General features: G+C 35.8%; 2 protein-coding genes across 2 annotated transcripts; one reads left to right on the top strand and one right to left on the bottom strand.

The window, feature by feature from the left end:
• The first annotated feature begins 376 nt into the window (after positions 1-376).
• LOC119632142 (AT-rich interactive domain-containing protein 4B) lies at positions 377-21,245 on the top strand. Its single transcript, XM_038024923.1, has 6 exons — positions 377-677; positions 859-1,464; positions 1,523-2,558; positions 13,246-18,324; positions 19,080-19,229; positions 20,978-21,245. The coding sequence occupies exons 1-6, from the start codon at positions 672-674 to the stop codon at positions 21,166-21,168; spliced, it is 7,068 nt and encodes a 2,355-aa protein (XP_037880851.1). The 5' UTR covers positions 377-671; the 3' UTR covers positions 21,169-21,245.
• Positions 2,819-8,020, bottom strand: LOC119632151 (sulfite oxidase, mitochondrial). Its single transcript, XM_038024933.1, has 3 exons — positions 7,976-8,020; positions 3,700-4,681; positions 2,819-3,627 (listed from the first exon to the last, which is right to left on the bottom strand). Exons 2-3 carry the CDS (start codon positions 4,676-4,678, stop codon positions 2,819-2,821), a joined length of 1,788 nt encoding a protein of 595 aa, XP_037880861.1. The 5' UTR covers positions 4,679-4,681; positions 7,976-8,020.
• Positions 21,246-21,297: the final 52 nt, after the last annotated feature.

Raw genomic sequence — 21,297 nt, 5'->3', positions numbered from 1 at the left:
ACTTAATTATGGATTGATTAACACAAGCAGGCTCTTCATCGTGTTATAAAATTTAAGCTGATTATGAAGATTAACAAAATTAGTCGTTATGTTTACGTTAATTTTTTTAATTTTGGTTCTAAACCCATATGTTTTTGTTTGCACATTCCATCCAAAAACGAATATGACGATTCATTGCGTCAGCCCCCAAAGGGTTAACTAAACAGGTTTCAATGCGAATTGAGAATTTTAGATTCGTGAAGGCTGGAGAATTTGTTTTAAAGCTATGGAAAAATAAAAAAAGCTTGGCAGCCCTGACTCTAATAATAAAACTCAGTTGAATGTTGGCACACTGAGGCAAACAAATGTCAAGTGGAAGTACAAAAACGTAATAAAGTGAAAAATTTTTACGTCCGCCAAAAAGCAAATATTTTTCGGGACGAAGGCTTCCTTAGTTGGTTTAAAACCAGAATTGTTCGCAAAGTGGAAGAAACGAAAAATACTTGGAGATCTGTTCCTTCAAAGAAGGCGATGTAATTAAACAATAATCAAGACATAGCGCTGCAAGAGCAATCTAATTGGATTTCACCAGAAAAAATACATTTATATTTTGGAGAAATGTTTAAAGAATTTTTGCAAAAGTGGCGTTTGTAAGCGATAATTTAAGTTTTGAACGTTATTTTCTTCAGAAAATGCAGGTAAGTTAAAGTGAATCGCTTAATTATTGCCTAACAGCATCTCTATGTGTGTGTGTATGTCTATTTGCGCAGGAATTACACATGTTGCCCTCAAGAGAAAAAGTAAAAAGAAAATTAACTAGACCCACAATTTAACAAGGTTTCGAAGTAGCTGCAAATAATATATATTTTGTATTTTTAGCAAGTCGACGATCCACCTTATCTACTCGTTGGCACGGAGGTCAGTGCCAAATATAAAGGTGCATTTTGCGAAGCCAAGGTTAGCAAAGTAGTGCGCAATATTAAAGTAAAAGTTGCTTATAAACAAGGCCTCGGCTCTGGAATTGTCTCAGATGACGATATAAAAACGGGACCCGGTCAGTTAAGAGTTGGGGCTGTAGTAGAAGTACGACATCCTGAGCGAAAGGATTATGTTGAAGCTACCATTACCAAAATACAAGATTGCTCGCAATATACAGTAGTGTTTGACGACGGTGATATTACTACTTTGCGCCGGACAGCTTTGTGCTTAAAAAGTGGCCGTCACTTTAATGAAAGTGAGACATTAGATCAACTTCCGCTTACGCATCCTGAACATTTCGGAAATCCTGTAGTAGGAGGTCGTCGTGGACGAAGACGTGGCCATATGAACGATGAAAGTTCCGATGATGATGACGAAAGCGATGCCAAGGAAGTTGTTAACGAAAAAGAGGAGCATATTGGTAAAGTAGTATGTGTGGAAACAGAGTCAAAGAAAAAGGATAAAGAAAAATGGTTCCCGGCATTAGTAGTTGCACCTACAGCGCAAGTAATTTGAATTTAGATAATAGAAGTGTCCATTTAGTAAGATTTCATTTTCAATTTAGGCTACAGTGCGTATCCGCGTTAAAGACGAATATCTAGTGCGTTCTTTTAAGGACGGTCGCTACTACACAGTGCCAAAGAAAGAAGCCACCGAATTTACTCGAGAAGCTGCCACAAAACAGGATGGACCGGCGGTGCAAGCTGCCCTTGAGTATATGGACAACGACATTTTACCACCTCATTGGGATCGCGATTCGTTGTTTGGTCTTAGCAATTCGTCGAGCGAAAACGAAGATGAGATTGACTTTGATTCATCTGACGACGAACCGCGAGAAGAAAAAGATAGGTTTGTGGCCCAACTTTATAAGTATATGGATGACCGAGGAACTCCTTTAAACAAGGTACCTTCTATACAAAATCGTGACGTTGATCTGTATCGTCTATTTCGAGCTGTACAAAAACGTGGCGGGTATAATCGAGTAACAGCTCAAAATCAGTGGAAGTCAATAGCAATCCGTTTGGGCTTTACATCTGTTACAATAAGCATAACGAATTTGGTTAAGCAAGCATTTAAAAAGTTTCTTCAACCATATGGCGAATTCCATCGAAAATTGGGTTGTTCAATGCTTATGTCTCCACGTAACTCTAACCGCAGCAAAGGTCGAAGCTTAGTAAGAGCGAATTCGGTGGCTTCCCCCAAACCAGCTGATACTAATAAAGAAACAAGTGCTTCTACTAGCAAATTGGCTGCTAATGTATCTATAATTACGAATTCTGCAACTACTGCTAACATTACATCGACTGTAGCTGCTGCGCCTTCAGAGGAATCAGAAAACACAAGTGAATCAAGTCAGGACGCGAGCAAGAACAAGCGGAAAACCTCTTTAAGCAGCTCCAACATAACTACAGGCAAAGTCAAAAGTATTATTGAAAAATATGAGGAGAAAGCATCTTTAAAGGATGACGGCGATATACCGCTTTCAAAAATGAAAGGAACCGGAGTTGGTAAAGAGAAAGATGAATCCAAGGAAAAGGATAAGGAGAGTGGTGGTTCAAAAGAATCTTCTGGTCAAGTTACAAGAGACTCTTCACCAACAAGTATGTATTGCACATATTATTATTATTGCCGCAATTTTTACTGGCACGGTTTAGGAAAAGCAAGTTCTACTAAGGTTTAATTTTATACAGGTTTCGCTATCAGGAGTAAAATATTCTTCTCAGAAGGAAGCATTCACTTCGCAACAATGTTCGCTTTTGCTTAAATAGGAGATAGTAATTTTATTAATTGTCAGTTCCGTTAGGTTAAATTAAATTATAGCGTTCGATACTTATTAATAATAGTGTCTCGTTTCCGTAATTTAAGAAAGTGTCACTTTAACGCGGTGGTAAGCGTTCGATAAAACACCTCTTAAATTCCAAATATTATGAAATGATTCCGGTTGAACATTATAAGCAGAGTCTACTGCTTTTGACCAAATTTCTATTTCTTGACCCCTAAGGCTTTTATCTACAGGAATATGCACAGTCCATAGAGACCAACCATAGTGACGGCCATCAGGCAGATCCTCTTGTTCCAAATCTGCTACATACCAGGTTTCACCTTTATTAGCAGTTATGTCAACGCGAACGATTCGACGACCACCGCCAGACCACGCATAACCTCGTGCAGTTATAAAGCCTTCTGGTGATATTTTGACTTTTTCACCTACATTAGGTGAACAGATGGCTGATGTAACAGGCATAGCTTGAATGGCTGGCGATTTTGTAAAGTCTACAGTGTCCCAGTCCGTGCTAGGACTAAAGCCCTTATAGTCATTTTGCTGCCAATGTGAGCTCGATTCCTCATCTGTTACTGTCACTCGGGTAAGCCATTTAACATTTCGAGCGCCGACAGTTCCAGGTACTATCACTCGTATGGGAAATCCGTGATCACGACTTAAAGGCTTACCATTCATTTCATAAGCTAATATGACGTCACCTCTCTCATCTATAGCTTTCGAAAGGGGAATAGATGCTCCATAAGGACTTGCAGTTGGATCAAGATCCGCCCCTTCAAATACAACGTGTAAAGATTCATTTGATTTAACACCCATTGCGATTAAGAGATCCCTTAAACGAGCTCCGGACCAGCTAGCATTGCCGACTGCTCCAGCATTCCAAGAAAGGCCTGAATTGCAAAAGATTTCAAAAATATTTTCATACAGACATTCTTGAGTGGTTAATTTCTAATGTGACTAACCTTTCACAGCTTTCACTTCAGTCATTTCGGAACGGCGATTTCCTCCGCACATAATTGCTGCTGTTACCGAATGCTTAGGCAATGACTTAATGTCAGCTAAGGTCAAAACTTTGCTGGTTTCACTAGTTTGAGCTTTAGGAGTTTCTATTTCAATCTCTAACTCGTACGATTCCGCTTCGATAACGGGGACGGGCAAATGATTTCTTACGTAAAAAAAATCATTCGGTGTATAAAAACTGTTAGCTAATAAGGTTATTGGTGGTTCGGCATTGAAAGGTCTTTCTGACGTTGGTTTAAGTATAGGATGACGTTTTGGCTCGTGTGCCCATGTAGAATCCATGTCATTTGTTCCCACATTATCTTCTAATCGAATATTACCAATACGAAATTGTTCTAGCAACGTTAAAATTTCTTTAGTATTATGTTGCTGATATATTGCCCAAAATGGATCTATAGCATTCCCGGCTCCCAGCATTATCTTGTCACTGCCCGGATGTTTTGGTATGAAATCGGTTATGTCGTACACTCCAATACCGTAAGTTACCCAAACTTTGTTCTCTAAGCTGTTGTGCTCATGCACATCGTCTATTTTATAGGTGGGCAAATCTGTACGCTCTGTTGCGTGCCATTTCCTATATGTTTCTTCATCATCCTGTGCCGTATTGAGCGTTACAGGTTGAGGTACAGTTGTTATTTCTTGTTTTGCTTTGCCTTCAACTCCGCTAGGATTAAGAAATATCATGTAACCGATTGTTACGCCAGCGATCGTAATTAATAGATAGGTTTTTGACTTTTTCTCAGATCTAGACTTTCGAGCTGAGGCAATGCCCGTTGCCAGTCTGTGTTGTTGGTTTGACTTTTGCCGCCATCTGTACACGTCATCCAAATGATTAAATTTTGTCGAACAGTTAAAAGCATTTTTTAAAGTAGTCGATGAGACACAATTTAACCTAAGAGCTGCTCGAACTAATGACACCATCACCTGTGTAATATAAGAAACGAAACATAAATTCAAGATAAAAGTATTAGACAACAACAAAGAAGTATATCGTCGCGCACTGATTTGTTAAACAACACTATGACAAGTATGATGAAAATCATATTTTATCTTAAATTGTCGGTCCATTTTAATTTTCGAAATTTTACCCGAATTGTTAAACATAAAACATTTCAAACATTTCTTATAGAGTAACGTATAGCTGCGCGAGTGGCTTTATTAAGTCTTATTTATGCAAATATCGAACGATTTGAGAATGGAACTTTTATCGTGCGTTATCATAATAGCATGGCGTCTGACTTAGGAAAAAAAATATGACATTGATATAACAAAAAAAAAAAAGAATTCACATTAGATCTAATTTATAAAAGCTTTTCGCGAGCGATGGCTAGATGTTGACTAATGCAGCGAAAGAAACGATCATTAAGCCTTTAAGAGTTTAAAATTTACGCGATATTTATCTTATCCATACTTATGTGCAATTAAATTTTGGTTTAACGGCTATAATAGTATTTGAAGATTGCGACAAGTCTCAAGATACATTATGCAAGGAGAATCAATAATTTTATTCTTGCCTTACAACCGAGACGTGGAAGATATTTTGATTTTTGTCAAACTATTTGATATTTGAAAGAAGATGAATTATTAAATTCTGAATCGCCATAGGCATGTCCATCTATGTACATGTCCATGGAAAATATTCCCTTCGTCGCCAAAATAAAGATATCAGTTTTAAATTTAGCGAAATTCTTTTGTCCAGGTTGATATTGAAAATGGGCCAAATCGATTAAAGGACACACCTACAGCGCGATATAAACTAAAAACACTTTTGTTTTCGCAATCACTAATTTATGTGTTTTGCTCAGATAGAAGACTAACGCTGTTCACATTCTTGCGTAATCCTATTGTGCCTACGAGAAAATGGACAAAAACCGGCCGTGTGTATCCAATAGTATGCGGTGCAGGCATTTAATTTAATTTTTAGTTTTCTAAAGGTAAAAGTGCTCAATATTAAAACACGCATCGATATATAATTTTCTGACTTGTTATTATTAAACATATTTTAAATTTCATTTAATTCGCTATGGTGAAAAGCAAGTACGAACTGATATGAGAGGATTCTATTAAAAAGCGTGATTGAATAATCTGTTACTTTAACATCATTTTCATCAAGTATTTAATAATACTATTTTAAAAATATTTGCAAAGGATATTATCTACTAACGATCTATAATATTTTGAATACGCGGAACCATGACACACACAGACTTCATTGGCCTAGTATTCTAAGTTGATTTAGGCTCGTTTGTGAAAAGATGGAGACAGGCTTAATTCAGTCTATACATTATTGTGCACATGATTCAAAAGCCAACAGCAAATATCAATATAAATCTCTGTAAAAATGTTTAGCCACACCACATAAAAAACCTGATGCGATCAGCCCACAATTCTGACAGTAATTAATTAATTCATTTCATATGAAAGATAGAAAGCATATAGATTTAAAATTTGATACAAATACATGCTGCTCAGGAGCATTCAGCCGTTTGCCTCGTCCATAATTAATAAAATGTTTTTGAATTTTTATGCATTGATTTGTAACGACGAGTGGCGAAGATTTTCTCTACGATGAGAAATATAATCTTTTTGCTTGTTATCGACTGTATTGAGTAAACAAATCAAGTGATGCTTTAAAAAAAGGAAAGTGTAACCAAAATAAAATTGTTTTTATTATTATAACTTACGTAAACAAAGGGCCACGTTATGTTTTCGAATGCTCAAGCTCTTTGTCTATGTCTTGTTAAAAGATAATCGAACGTTTTATAAGATTATAAAACTTATAAGGGTATTAAAGAAAATACGTGGAGTAATTTGCCGTTTGCTATCGAAAACGTCTACAAAACGTAAAAATTGCAATAAAAACGAATCTATTAATATATGTATATCTTCACTAAATCCCCCCTGGTATCAAAACTTCTATCCGTCTTTCTGAACATCATATACATTGATGAATACATTCAGTGTTTTTCCGTAGTTAACCAAATATGAGCATTGAGTCTGAGGTGTTTAGCACATATCTGTAGTTCTAGTTTGAGTTTCCCGTGCTTCAGCAACTGGGAAAATTAGTGTTTTAATCTAGCTTTGTGACCGAGTCATAAGAGAAAACAATATATTTGTTGTTCATACTCCTTTTGACTTTGTATCAATAATGGTTTTCTGAAGAAATAGTCACTACAAAAGGTTCAATATAAATATTGCTATACCACAAACACACAAAGGCCTTCTAGGTTGAGACGTCTCCGTAATGCTGCTCACTTTGCTGCATATTACATCAAATGTAGATATAGCCTTTGTCGTTATGCCTATAGTGGATCATAAATTACGTGACCGTTTATCTGTTAACTCTTCAGCACTTTATGGCTGTAACAATTTGTGTAGAACATTCCAATCTAACTATCCTGATAATGGTAAGTAATACTCTACTTATAGTACATGTTATCGTCTTTAGATTAGATTAGGAAAGGCTTATATTATTCGGTGATGGATAAATGTTACAGCAGTTAAATGTATTGATACATTTTAAATTATTATCCTTGCAATAGGCTTGATTTTCCTTTATTGATCTGATCGGCTTAACTTCATCAGTCATTCTCAGTAGCAACCGCCGTTGACAATTTTTATTGCAACTGATCGATGAAGATGTTAAAATTGAAAATCGATCCTCTAATCAATGCATTCCAAAAAATCTAAAAAATTTCCCAGTTGTTATGCGCTAAATGATAAAGTTAAAAGAAAATTATTTTCACCAATAGCTTGAGAGATATTGGTTTGAAATTTATAAAACGAATAACTTATGACGCGTACTGTCATGCGGTAGTTTTGTGCAACAAGGTTTTATATATACATATATATATATATATATAGATTACTTAATATGGTGTCAATCTTTAGAATGGTGATTTATAATTGCAATTGTCTTATAGATTTCTGAAAAGGAATGATTTACGCTATCGTAACGACATTATTGGCGGAAAATGACAATACCATGATCGGCACATTCTTTTGAATTATTTTGTGTAAAGAATATTTTCATTTATTAATTTCCCATCGACACTTGACGACAAAGCAAACATCAAATTTATTTTTTTAATTTTGTTTGATTGACTATTCGCTATCTTCAATAGTATCTTCACTTGGGTTAATGCGTCGGCAAAAGCGGCTAAATTATAAATTCAACTGATATCATTAATAAATCTTACTTATACTTAATATTAATACCTCCCCATTGTTTGATATAAACTGTTTAGGACGACTTTTATTGTATATGTTTTGTTATTAATTGGAAAAATACTCTTCGTTTCAGTACTATGTAAACATCCCTGTGTGCACGTTTTTAAAGCAAACCGGTAATGCATTATTTACGGTATAACCATTTATTGACCGTTTTATTTAGTAAATCTGCGTTTCAATTACCTTAAAAAGCGGAAAATCCACAATTTACGTTTGTAGGGAAATAATTTTACAAAAATTCTAATTCGTTGTTCAATTTCTAATTTTATTGCATTAGTTTATTGATTGCAAACGTCAGAATTTGCAGTTATTGAACGACTAAATAAACTGTGAGTAAAAAGTTACGCAGAGGGCTGGTAGGTAAAGTATAAATTGCAATACATGAAGAGTTTTTTATATATATAATAGACAAAGATGGAAACAACTAAACGAAGAAGATGGTCCAATATTTTGTGCAAAATTTCAAACTGGGAGACTATTACGGATTTTTTAACTTTTCGCTCTCAATAACAGTACTAGCGCTGCTAATTAGCACTCATTTGCATGTTTATTCTTTCATTGTCATTGTTTGCATGGGCAAAGATTTTGTTAATAATTTCTTGATGTGACTTGACATTCTTTTAAACGTTTGCAGAAACACATACAATTGTATGTTTTTAACTGAATACGGGCTATGAAATGCCCGTACATACGTAGCAAATGTTATTTGGTTTCTTTTCATCATTTATTTCACATTGAAAAATTCTAAATATTATGCTCGTCGCCAAACGGTCCAAAAACATTTTAATGAAAATTTCCATATCCAGGAACATAAAGAAATTTGTTATTGAAAAGGATTATATTTAAGGAATAATTTATCTTTATCTAATTTACTTAGCTATTATATGTATATATTCATATTATAATATATTCTAGAAAGTTCTAGAATATTTTACGATAAATTAGAATGTTCTGGAATTTGTACAATACTGATAAAGAATGAAAGTGAAAAAGCAAGCAGTCAAATTGTTGATAATTAACAGCGTTACTATTCATATTGGTAATGGAAATAATCTCCTAGTTTGAATTTTAAATGAAATATTGGACCATCTTATCATTTAGTTGTCTCTGCTTACACTATCAATACAGAGAATACTACACAAGCTAAAGCTAATCTCATTAATTCTCTTTAATCTGAAGCATAAATACGGAAGAAATGGGAGTAAAAGAGAGGCTATTAATGACTTGTAAGTCGCTATTCATTATATCATTAGGTGTACAAATAGATTTGTGCAACTGAAGTTGGTTGCTGCCTAAAACGTAACTGACGCGTTCAATCCTTTTTGTATTGCAGGTATAGGTAACTTAGAAATTGAAGTTTGAGCAATGCAAGTTTCGCTTATTTACAAGCTGTCGATCAGCGCATATGAAAGTATAAAAAAACGAATGACATTTATGGTATTGCATTTTGTCTGTGTTTAATTGGATTGAACTTGAAAAAAATGCAGCTCGAGTTGATTTGGAGTGAAAAGACGCAGTAAGCTGCGAAACAGTCAGAAAGTGGTTCGCGAGATTTTGGGCAAAAAATGCGTTGCCGTGGAGACTGTAAAATTTGCGTACATTCGTCCGTCTCTAACAAAAACAACCAAAGAAATAATTTTCAGCTTAGGCTTGGTAGTTTTATTGCACTTCACATATTCTCCAGACTTAGTTCTTTCTGATTAAAACTTATTCAGATCGATGCAGTCATATTTAGCAGATCAACTGTGCGCAAAAGTTGAAGATGTTCAAACATAGGTCGATGGCCATTTTGCCTTCAAACCGGCAAGTTTCTACCGCGAGGGCATCCATAAGTTAGCCTATAAATAGCAAAAGACCCTCTATAATGCTCATGCACATTTCTATAACTATACTTCGTAATGAGTATATTTTAAATAGCGTTGCATGTTATCAAAAAATAGAACCAATTTATTTATATGGTTATCAATTTAAAACTGATGTATCATTTATATCACAATATTTAACATTTTTATATTTAAGTGCAGAGTTTTTTGATTAACAAACTGAGATCTAATTGCGCATGTTTGTGAATAAAAATATCTATATGCGGACGATTCTACTGATTGAAAATTATGTTAAACGGAAAAAAGAGAGCCATATTAGCACGGTTTGCAGCCATTTTTTTTTTTTTTTTTTTTTTTTTTGAGTTAGACCGGTAAGAGAGCTATATTTAGGCAAAAGTCAGTTGAGGATAGTAACCGGTTTTTTCTTTATTACTCTAATTGCTACGATTTTTCTTTATATAATCCAAGCGAAACTCAATATATAACCTGCACGTCTTTGTTAGGGCTATTAATAGAGGATTAACGCTGGACTAGCTTCATATTTTCACAGGGCATAGTTTGCCCACAGCGGCCTTTCAAATATTGCTTATATATTAGCCTACATTAAGTTAAGTATGGCAATTATCAAAGTCCCATAAAAAAATTTTCCTAACAAAACTGAATATTACCTGCGCATATCTGTTAGCGCTATTAATAGAGGATTAACGCCGGACTAGTTCCATTTTTTCGCAGAGCATGGCTTAGCCACAGTAGCTAAACAAACTTTCAATTCTTTAACCTCCGGCATAATACAAAAACTTTTTCATATCACGTTTTAATTAAACAACATAAAGATGTGTTTTGTTTATAAAATTTTTGGAAAAATTTTTCAAAAGTTCTATTTTAACAACATTTTGATTAAAATCCTTCAACAAGTTGGTTTAACAGAATTCTATTAACGGCTTAATGTATCTCTGTAAACATTCATTCGTTTGTGTCTTTGCTAAGTATATTTGAATATAACTAACCGTTCAAACGCAGAATTGGTCAAGTATGAGTTCGCCGCGATAACAAAACGAGTAATATTTGTGAAAAACGCAAAAAGTATGTTTGTGAAAAATGTTGAACTTTAGTCTATAATGTATGTCATAACACATAAGGCACATTTTCCTTGTTTTCTCTATTATTTAATATTTACTAATAACGTATTGTATAACTTGATTGAAATTAATTTGAAATAAATTATTTTACACATTAGCTAGCAATCATTTTAATGCCTTTGGGCATTATAGGTATATACTAAGTTTCAGTCTTTCTAGGGTTAAAACATTAGCTTCGGAATTCTGATTTGTTTCCCGTTTCTTCATCCAGCCGTTTAGTTGAATTTCTGACATTTTTCATAATTTGGATAAAATTTTTTGATCAAGCAATAGAATTCATATGGAGATCTTCTGTGTTCGCGAATCATCTGTTCATTATAATAATCCTTTTGCTGCAAGGGTTACGTATCACTTTAGCAACTAAGCATTTTTCGCTCAATTTTTCAGGATGGATGAAAGAATAAAAGAATGAAGTTATTATTATATAGCATACGTTTATGTATTAAAATAAGTAAATCGTTATTATCGGACAAGATCAATCAATTAAATACCCTACACTATTTCACCTAATGTGTTGTTATTCATTAATTTTCGTAATAATCCAACAAAAATGATACTTTATTTGTATATATGTATAAGCACACTATTCATGATAATCCTTTAATTGAACAATGGCCAAACGACGATTGGTATGACTTAAATTGGGATGGGGGGTATGGTTGAACATATGAATCGATGTAATTCGTTTTTAACAGAGATTATCCAGAGGACGTGTGTATGCGAAAGAACCGTAAGTTGCGCACAGGAGTACGTGGACAAACATCAAACAGACAGGCAACCTTAGGTCGATTCGGAAAATAACTCTGAAACGATCGATGTACTAAAATGTTGATCTCAGATTGTAACACCTTCTAACTTTAACGCATCTCCGCCGAAATGTAGTTTATAAAACTGATAAAAATGTGAACCGATGGAAATGATAAAATGAAAACAAATTATATTTGCTTCGTCATAATCTTGGAATCTTCGTAGGAAGAATTTGTCTGTTAGCTTATGTTCTTCCAACAGCCTCTTCAATAAATAAGATAATATAGATACGATCTCATGTACGAATGATGTCAGCTGAAGAAAACTTTAACAGAATCCTTACCTAAGAATGACTAAGATTGATTTTTAACACTCTACACCACTTTTTTGGGCGCGAGTCAAAGTCAATCAAACGGCGAGTATTAAAGAGATTTTCGTATAAAAAAAGCCTTTCGCGATCATATGCAATACGCAGAAGGACTTAAGACGGACTCACCTTTTGTAGCTTCAAATTCTAAATCGATTTAAGCATATCCGTCCATATGTCTATATAATATCTGGGGTAAACATTCAACGGATCATAAAAACGAGGCTAGCGGCTTCAAAATCGGCAGAAACATTGAAAGTTCTCTCACAGCATTGATCAAAGGGCACATCTACAGTCCAAGTCAAACTAAGAATGCTTATCTTTTTAAAAGCAAAAAATATGGATATTTCTCATGACTATCCATAAGCTAGAACTTTAAAAATTTCAATATTCTATTTTAATATTAAGATAACATGTATAAAAGACTCGCTCATAGCCAAATATAATTCTCTGGTTTTTTTTAAACTTTTTTCTATTCATACAAATTAGCTACTAAATAATGTTGCGCAAAATTTTTCTGATGAAAGAATTGGAAATAGGATTGCGTCGCATCAGAATCTTTTGCGAATGAGCTAACTATGCATGTGTTTTGATATTCCAAACGAGAGGACGCCCATCTTTCTATGGTGGCAACAAAAAAAAAAGTTGACAAAACTCCTGGAAACGCAAGCCCCCGAACTCTCACTTGTCACGAACAAAAAAGTCGCAAGCCACACATAATAGTTATTCTACACAAATGCGAGTAGCATTCGAACTTCTTCATAGCGTAGGTTTCAAAAGGACGGACAAATAAGTAGTCGCTCCCGATAAATTCCTGTAGTAGTTTAACATTCAAATATTTAATCCAAGCGAAGGAGCAATTCGGAAATAGATTAGGGGTGATACCATCCGGAAAATGTATTCTCTGGTTGGCCTGCCTGGAACTGCCCTAATTGCACCAGTCCTTTTGCCATTCGCATTTTTTACATTCATTTACAAATTTTTTATCTCCAGGATATTCTTTGTCGACTTTTATGCTCATTCATTTTATGTCTTTTGATACAATTTTTGAATTTAAAAAAATATTTGAACTGAAATAATGAGAAATTTTGAAGGGTAAATAATTTGCATAAATCAAATAAGTTAAGCGAAAATTTTGATATGTAGATGAATGTTCTAACCACTTATCTTGCTCGTTTTTAGGTGCAGGTGTCTCAGTCAAAAAAGAAAAACATCAACGTAAACAGTCGTCGCAAAGTGATGAGAAGCGTGGAAAACGAAAAAAAGATGAAGTAATAGTTGAGAAAATTGATACCGGGGATTTTATTGTAGAAACTGGCGACAAACTGAAAGTTTATTATCATGAAAAGAAAGTGACATACGAGGCCAAGGTTATTGAGATTGCAGTACAACGCGGAACACCTATGTATTTGGTGCATTATACGGGCTGGAATAATCGTTACGATGAATGGGTACCCAGAGAGCGGATTGCTGAAAATCTTACTAAGTGCTTCAAGCAAAAAGGCCGTGCGGCTAATACAGGTGTAAGCAATGAAAAATCCAAAGAGAATCCCCCGAAACCTCCTGCAGCGAGTTCTTTAATATCGTCATCCACGAGCGTTATTAGCGGTAGCGGTCCTACCAATAACACAACATCTTCAACAGTGAAGGCTAGTGGGGGGGCTACTAAGAGAGGTCGCGGACGTAGCGACTCCATGCCACCACGGTCTACTACACCGTCCTCTGTAGCTTCTAATTCGAGTCGTACAAAGTCACCTGCTACTTCTGCTCTTAAGAAACGTCCCCAAAGGCAGCTACCGAATACGTCACGAAGAGTTTCCACCAATGTATCCGATGTGTCCGTTCCTACCGAAGACTCTGAGTCGGACTCGGATGAGCCTGTACGTAGAACTGCACGTAGTGGAAAAAATACAGGTACACTTAAATCTCCAGGCAAGTCTAAAGCATCTATCTCGGCTCCCAATAGCCAATCAGATACGGACGATAATGAAGATGACGGTGATGTATCTACCACCGGCAGAAATGTTCCACGCAAGGGACGAGATTACGATCTTAATCAGATACGTTCTGAATTAAAAGGATTTCAAAATTTAAAAACTTGCTCTGATCCGGATATTAGTGCAACTGATGTGAAAGGGGAAAATAAAGATTCTTCAGTAATAAAAACAAAAAATGAAAAAACCGATTATGATTTTAAAACATTGTTGGCTCCGGGAATTGTCAATACCGCTACCACGTTTAAAGACGACATAAAGCTGGAACGGAAGATTGAAATCAATAAAAGATCTTCGACAGAAATTTCTTCTGAAACCGATTCTTTTAACGATGATGATTCGCAATCTTCAGACAAGACTACACAATTGGAAAATATGACAAAAAAATTCCAGCAAATAATAAATGCGGACAAACAACGCACACAAGATAAGCCAGTTACTACACCCACAGTAGCTGTGATAAACAAACCTACAGGCCCTTTAAGCAGTTCAAGAATTGTGGAAAAAATTATTAAGGACAGAGAAAACGAAAAACGACAGGAAAGTTTAAAGACAAAACCAAGTCCTTTAAAGGAAGAATCTAAGGTATTCAGCGCAATAGCATCTTGCAAAGCCGAAAGTGAATTGAAAAGTGGTAGTGTATGTGTTGACTTAAGGGAGGAGGACAAGAAACATGTATTAAGCAGCGATGCAAAAGTTAGTATCATAGCTCCTGCAAGATTTGGAAATACTGGGGGCTCTACTGTGAGCAAGTACACTTCAGTTATCGTTGAAAAGCCCTTAGCAGTGGGCAAAAAGCCAGAGACCGTGCAAAATATCAAAAAGGCAGAAGGAACTAAAAAGCTTATGCAAACCGATATCCAATCATCGAAGAAATTTGTAGAGCCATCTCATCATAAAGACATACTCAAAGTGGAGCCTCCTACAGCTTGTTCACCCTCGTCAATTTCCTCGAATTCTTCTGTATCCTCATCTAATTCTTCATCGTCATCTACAACGTCGACTTCACGTTCTCTACCAGATATGAGTAAACTAGATATTAGCGGCAGTTCATCAATGGTGTCATCTTGCTCTTCCAGCACTTCATCCTCCTCTTATTCCAACGTCGGTAAAGAACAAAAATTCAATTCCCCTCCAGTTGATAAACCTAATTCTCCAGATGTATATGAGTTCAAAGATCCCGAACCGTTTGAGTTTGAAATCCGTAAATCCCCAATGGTAGGAGCCTCAACTTCTTCCGTAATAACATCAAGTATGGCTTCTTCAAGCTCCGGGAATTTAGTACGTAATAAGTTATGTTCCAAAACGGAGCATCATACCAGTTTTGGCTCGAATCCGATGTCCACTTTGGTTAACCGCAAAAAACGTGGTTCTCCTATGAAGGAAACCATTAGCGAAAGAACAAAACACTTAAAATTAGAAGAAAAGAATACGTGTGGTGTTTCCCCTTTAGTAGCAGACGCTAAACTATTGCACCACTCATCATCAGGCACAGGATCTCTGGCAACTTCTTTAATTGTAAAATCAAATCCAAGTGCGGGACAAATCAAACCTGCCGTAATTGCTACTTCTATGCATGCACCAACCCTTATCAAAACGACAACATCTAATCTAACACCATCAGCCAATGCTACCTCGTTATTAAATCCCGTAATCGCTCAAAAATCAGAATTAACAGCATTTGATGCTTTACGTAAATCACCCAATTTTAATCTAAATATTAATGCTTTAAATGAAGAACTAGCCCAAACTGTGCAAGAAACGACCAGAGCACTAACTGATGCGATGCAAACGCCTCTAACTGCCACGTCATTGCCCAATACAGACGACACAACCCCTGTTAGACCGTCACTGTCAACAGCATCAACTACATCAACAACGGCGTTTGTGACATCTCTTGCCAGCGCGCCGTCTACGTCGTCAGCAGTAAACCCTACTCCGAAATTGAATAATCCGGCAAGTAATACAACAGCAAAAAGCATCGCTGGAAGCCCATTCGTTGAAACGCGCAAAGATTTGAGTAATATATTTGAACTTTCGTTTGGGGCAAGCGCTAACGGTAGGGATAATAAGTTTGAATTGGAAAATGCGAAAATACTACTTTCCGCCTCAGTTGGTGCTTTCGATTTGGCTCCGTCGAAGTTAGAAACTAAACCGACCCCTTCCATAGCAGACAAGGTTTTAAAGGCGATTTCTCAAAAAAAAGAAGAAGAAGAAAACAGAAAACAAGAAGCGGCTTCAAAAGAAAAAGATTTGGAAATTAAGGAAAAAGAAACGCTCCCAATTTTAGGAGGCGTAATATCTGGCTTGCTAAATCCAGCATTAAAATCCCCACTAGAGGCTGTTCCGGGCCCGTCAAATCTCTCCACAAGCAGTTTATTAAGTGAACCTCTTAAAATCAACACAGAATTATCGAACCCGAGCACTAGTCTGTTAAGTGGATCATTAAGTAGTTTCCTCACAAGCAAACGCATATCGCCATCGCTTGCATCTCCTGAACCGAAAATAGGTTTGCTTGAAACCATAGCAAGCAAAAATCAACTGAGTGAAACCATACAAAAATTGGAATGCGCTATACAAAGACGTACTCCAGTTACGAGTCATCCTGTAACTCCCACAACACCTCTTTCAGCGGCTGCAGCTGAAACTTATTCAGATGATAGCAACGATAGCACCGATTCTGAGAGACGTTTGGTAATCGAAGATGTTGCTGAAGAATCAGCCCCGGCACAATCTGACCAGAAATCGAGCCCAGTCGAAATGCGCCCAGACTCTAGTAAGTCAACAACCCCTGTTAAATTAGACACTTCTGTCGAAAGCACGAACAGCAGCAATCATACGCAAATGGACATTCCGACACCTACTCCGATTAAAATACTAACGTCTGCTGAAGGACGAGCGAGTTCAATAACCACGAACACAGGTTGTAGTAACACAATTACCACGTCGATGCCGTCCAGTTTGGTTAGCAAATTGCCAGGTTCAACAACAGTCATGACTTACCAAACCCCGAGCAAAGCAATAGCAGCATCAGCAATTTTAACATCAACTTCATCACCGGCGACGCAAAAATCAGCTATTATAATGCCAACGGGAATGCAACAGTTGTGCACTACAAGAAGTGAAAGAATTTCTGGAATAGGTGGTGTTAATTTCACACAAAGCAACACAACGACTGGTACACTTTTGAAGGCAAGTAGTACCACGCATACCACGAGTTCTTTGACAGCGACTACTACGGGAGTGCCCATTGAATTGCCCGATATACCAGCTTCGGTAGTAGTAGCCTCTAGCGCTGTGCCTTCCGTAATGGCAGCCGCCCAAGCTGCTGCCGCTGCATTACAAATACCGAAGCCGACAACCCAGAAGCATTTGCAACACATTTCAACACAACCATCGCAACAAGGCATACAAACTAACTTCAGTAAATCCAGTACCCAGATCATTCAACAAACGTTGGGCAATCAAGGCAATTCAACAAACACTGCATTCATGACGGTAGCGAAGTCCTTAGAAAGTACAGCTACAATACGTTCCATTTGTACAGCGGCGAAACAAATCGGCTTCTCCGGACATTTGCAAAGCGCCGCAAAAAGCCTATTTCATGCTTCTTCACCTACAGTGAGTTATATGAGTGGTCCAAGCTCCACCTCAGGCTTCTATTTGGATCCTCGCACAGAATTAAGGCCGGATGATGGTTTGAAACCTTTGAGTGACGTGCAACAAAGATACGATAAAGAAAAGCTCAGTGTCATAACGACGATTAGTACGTCATCTACACCTACTATTGCTGCACAAATAAAAGATATCCATACAACCTCTTCCGCACTGGAATCCTGCTCGAATATTACCGACAATCACAACGACTCCATAAACCAATTGCTTTGTGAGGAGACGATACCAGGTAGTCCTGTTTCCGTCATAGCCGGACGTGAAGATTCTCAAGAACGGACCGCGACTGGCATAATGCAAGAAACTACATCAGATGATAAAGATTTTTCGAATATTAATCCAAGCACACAAATTACGAGTACAGTTAATGCTACTACAGCTAGCAGCTCACCGAACGACTCCGCAAGTCAAGATGACGAAAGTAGTGAAGATGTAAAAAAATCTATGGATATTGAAAACGAAGTCTCGCCACGTAAGCGTAGACGTACTCGAAAGCAAGGCGAAACCGTTTCCATACCTGGCAATGAACCTCAACAGCAGCAGCAACAAACTAAGCGACGGCGACCTCTCGCTTCTAATACTAAAAAGAACGCTGGTAAGTAATATCTAATGCACCCATCATCGAAGAAAAGATGCGCGTTTTAACTGTCTTTCCTTTGGCACCTGTGACACCCAGAAATAGTCCTAAGGGATTTTATAAAATTTACGAATTTCTTATTAGCGTAATTTTCTCGACTAGCTCCATGTAGCAATGTTCGTCCGCTCGTCTGTTAACTAATTGTCATTTATCGAACGTTCACGCGCCTACAAATTTAGATAGAAAGCAGAAATTTGACATACGTATATAGTCGTAAGTGATAGCCTTAGCTGATTTATGATCCGACCGCCAATTCGGCTATAAATTATAATTTTCATAAGATACTGGTCTGAAATCCGTTACATATATGTGCAAAGAAAATTATGAATTACAGGCTGTTTAAGACATCTTTATGTGCGTCGAACTGACACAACCGCATTTAACATAATATTCTCTAATTAAAACATAGAACTTTAGGAGGGTCTTTAAGTACAAAAACTTCATATATATATTATATGTACATATATGTACATATATATAAAATTTTTATATTATTATCCGCCTGAGTGGTCGAGTGGGCAAGAGTCTCGACTAGCAACTCAATTGTCGTGGGTTCAAATCTCAAGTGCGGTAAAGTTTTTAATAAAAACTGAAAGCCTTACATGCTAGTGCTTTAAGACTTGAGTTTTAAAATTTATTCTCTGGCTAAATTTATAATAATAATATTAATAATAATAATAATAATAATAATATTATATTATTATATTTTCTAGCGGGTTCTGACAGTGATGATAATTCAGATAATGTTTCTCAGCGTAGTAGTACCACACACTCAGCAAGGCAACAACAACATTTACCGCAACATCAACAACAAAGTGCATCCGGGTCGAGGCCTTGTCCTTATAATTTTCTTGTGCAATTAGGTATGTATTTTGTAAGCATTTGAAAAGCAATAATAACAATTTTCAAATTGATTTTATTGCGGTACTGGATAACTTATGCTTTCTTTACTAGCATTACATCATTTTTATGTACAGCATTGATTTATAAAAATATGTCAAGTATGTCATTCCATTTGTAACAATCGGAGATATCTTAACACTAGAATTACCAACAACGTTCTGTGAGTTGTTTGTCTTTGATCCCAAAAATTTATGGCAAGTAATTGCTTAAATTATGGAACCTGGCCAATTCTAATCGAACGCCGCATCCCACCGTTGTTAACACTGAAAGTTTCCGTTCTCACGTCGTCTTACCAGTGCACATTCGTGTGACGGATTCTAAAACTGATAGCGAACACGCGGTAAAAATGCCAATGATTGATTTAGCTGGCAGTGAGAAAACAGGAAGTTATACGAGTTCATAACTACGCTTTAGAGAAGGTGGCATTGTTAATAAACATGATTTAGCGTTAGGAAATTGCATAAAGGACTTCATTTAAGAACTGATGATTAAGAAACCGTTCTGATCTATTCACATGCACGCTAATTCTAATTTATTAGTATTTGGCTGAAAAACATTTCAATATGCGTTAAAGTAAATTGAAATTAAAATTTTATTGTTAATTTTGGACATATTACTAAAGTAACGAAAGCTGTAAGCGAAAATATGAAAAAATTGTTAATGTTTTCCTGCAATTATCTCGTGAATTTAGACAGATTAAAACCATTTTTGAAGCGTTTGCATCGAGTAACGTTTGCACCAAATATCAACTTCTTAGCGCTATTTTTGCAACTCCACAAAAAAGGAAATCAAAATGATCCTCTTTGGTAGAAATAGGTATAGGTCACCGGTATCTGGAAAAGTAGACCAAAAAAAAAAAAAAAAATTGATTTTGGTCATTTGAAGGTCTTTTCATCTAAGTGCAACTAGCGAAAAAATTTTGGAACACTACTTGCGGTATAAATATTTTTTTGAAGAACAAAAATTACAAAGGATTAAAATGATGTACTTCTATTGGTACTTCTAGTGTTAAACGGTGCATATATATTTCATCGAATCCTATTTTCGTATGGGTCTACATGTCATCACAATTGTTGAAATTGCATAAATATTAATTAAAAGCGCAGTTTATTTATTTCCGTTAATCAATCTAAGGATTATCAATTCGCGTCGTGTAAATAATTGATTTATAAAAAAATATATAATTAATCTCTCCGCCACCATTCTTGGGGTAATGTAATATAAAAGTTCTTAAAAATGACGAGCTTGTTTTCTGTCTTTGTTTTGTTTAAAATATATATATATATATATGTGTATATATATCAATGTATAGAAAAAAATTCACGAACTCCATTCACTATACCGAAGCAAATATGGTCACATTTACTAACATATGTGAAGGTGTCTCTTTAATAACTTGTGAATTCAGTTCACATCAGACACGTGAAGTTGCGTTATGAGAAAGATTATTTCAATAAGAACAAATCGATAATTTCCAAACGTTATTGCGACGTATAATTTCCTATGATAAAGTTCCTGATCTCAGTGAATATGTTTCACGAAACGAAAGAAAATGATTTTGATATTTATAATACGACGACAAGGTGAAGAAGAAATCATATCATTTTCATTGAAAAACCTTAACGTTATCTCCTAAATATTGTAACAAATGTTTAAAGCTAATAAAGAATTTTTCTTGTTTTTTAATTTTTAATATTATTTTGCGCAGATCCTTCTCTCAGCCCTGACCAGTGCATAGCCATTTTGCTAAAACAAATCCAGGACTTACGTAAAACTTACAACATAATCAAAAGCGATTTAGCGAGCATAGATCGAAGACGGAAAAAGTTGCGACGACGTGAAAGAGAGAAGAAACAACAACAAATGCAAAATCAACAGCAAATGAAAATCGGATCTTAAGCGTGAATCATTGTAGACATTTAATGTTTAAGTACTCTTTGTTTCCTTATTTTTTTAACTGAATCAAAGAAAAAAAAAAAAAAGTTTTTAGTTGAAAAAAAGGAATAAGTATTTTTTCCATATACATAT

This window comes from Glossina fuscipes, unplaced genomic scaffold (assembly GCF_014805625.2).
Source record: "Glossina fuscipes isolate IAEA_lab_2018 unplaced genomic scaffold, Yale_Gfus_2 0, whole genome shotgun sequence".
Lineage (NCBI taxonomy): Eukaryota > Metazoa > Arthropoda > Insecta > Diptera > Glossinidae > Glossina > Glossina fuscipes.
The sequence above is the reverse complement of the archived record's forward strand: the minus strand, read 5'-3'. Positions and strand labels throughout refer to the sequence as shown.

Excerpts from the sequence above, each read along its gene's own strand:
- LOC119632142 (XM_038024923.1), top strand. Across the intron at positions 1,465-1,522 it reads TAGTTGCACCTACAGCGCAA|GCTACAGTGCGTATCCGCGT; the intron begins GTAATTTGAATT and ends TTTTCAATTTAG. Across the intron at positions 18,325-19,079 it reads TAATACTAAAAAGAACGCTG|CGGGTTCTGACAGTGATGAT; the intron begins GTAAGTAATATC and ends TATATTTTCTAG.
- LOC119632151 (XM_038024933.1), bottom strand. The coding sequence starts at position 4,678 with ATGGTGTCATTAGTTCGAGCAGCTCTTAGGTTAAATTGTGTCTCATCG. Across the intron at positions 3,628-3,699 it reads TGAAGTGAAAGCTGTGAAAG|GCCTTTCTTGGAATGCTGGA; the intron begins GTTAGTCACATT and ends TTTGCAATTCAG.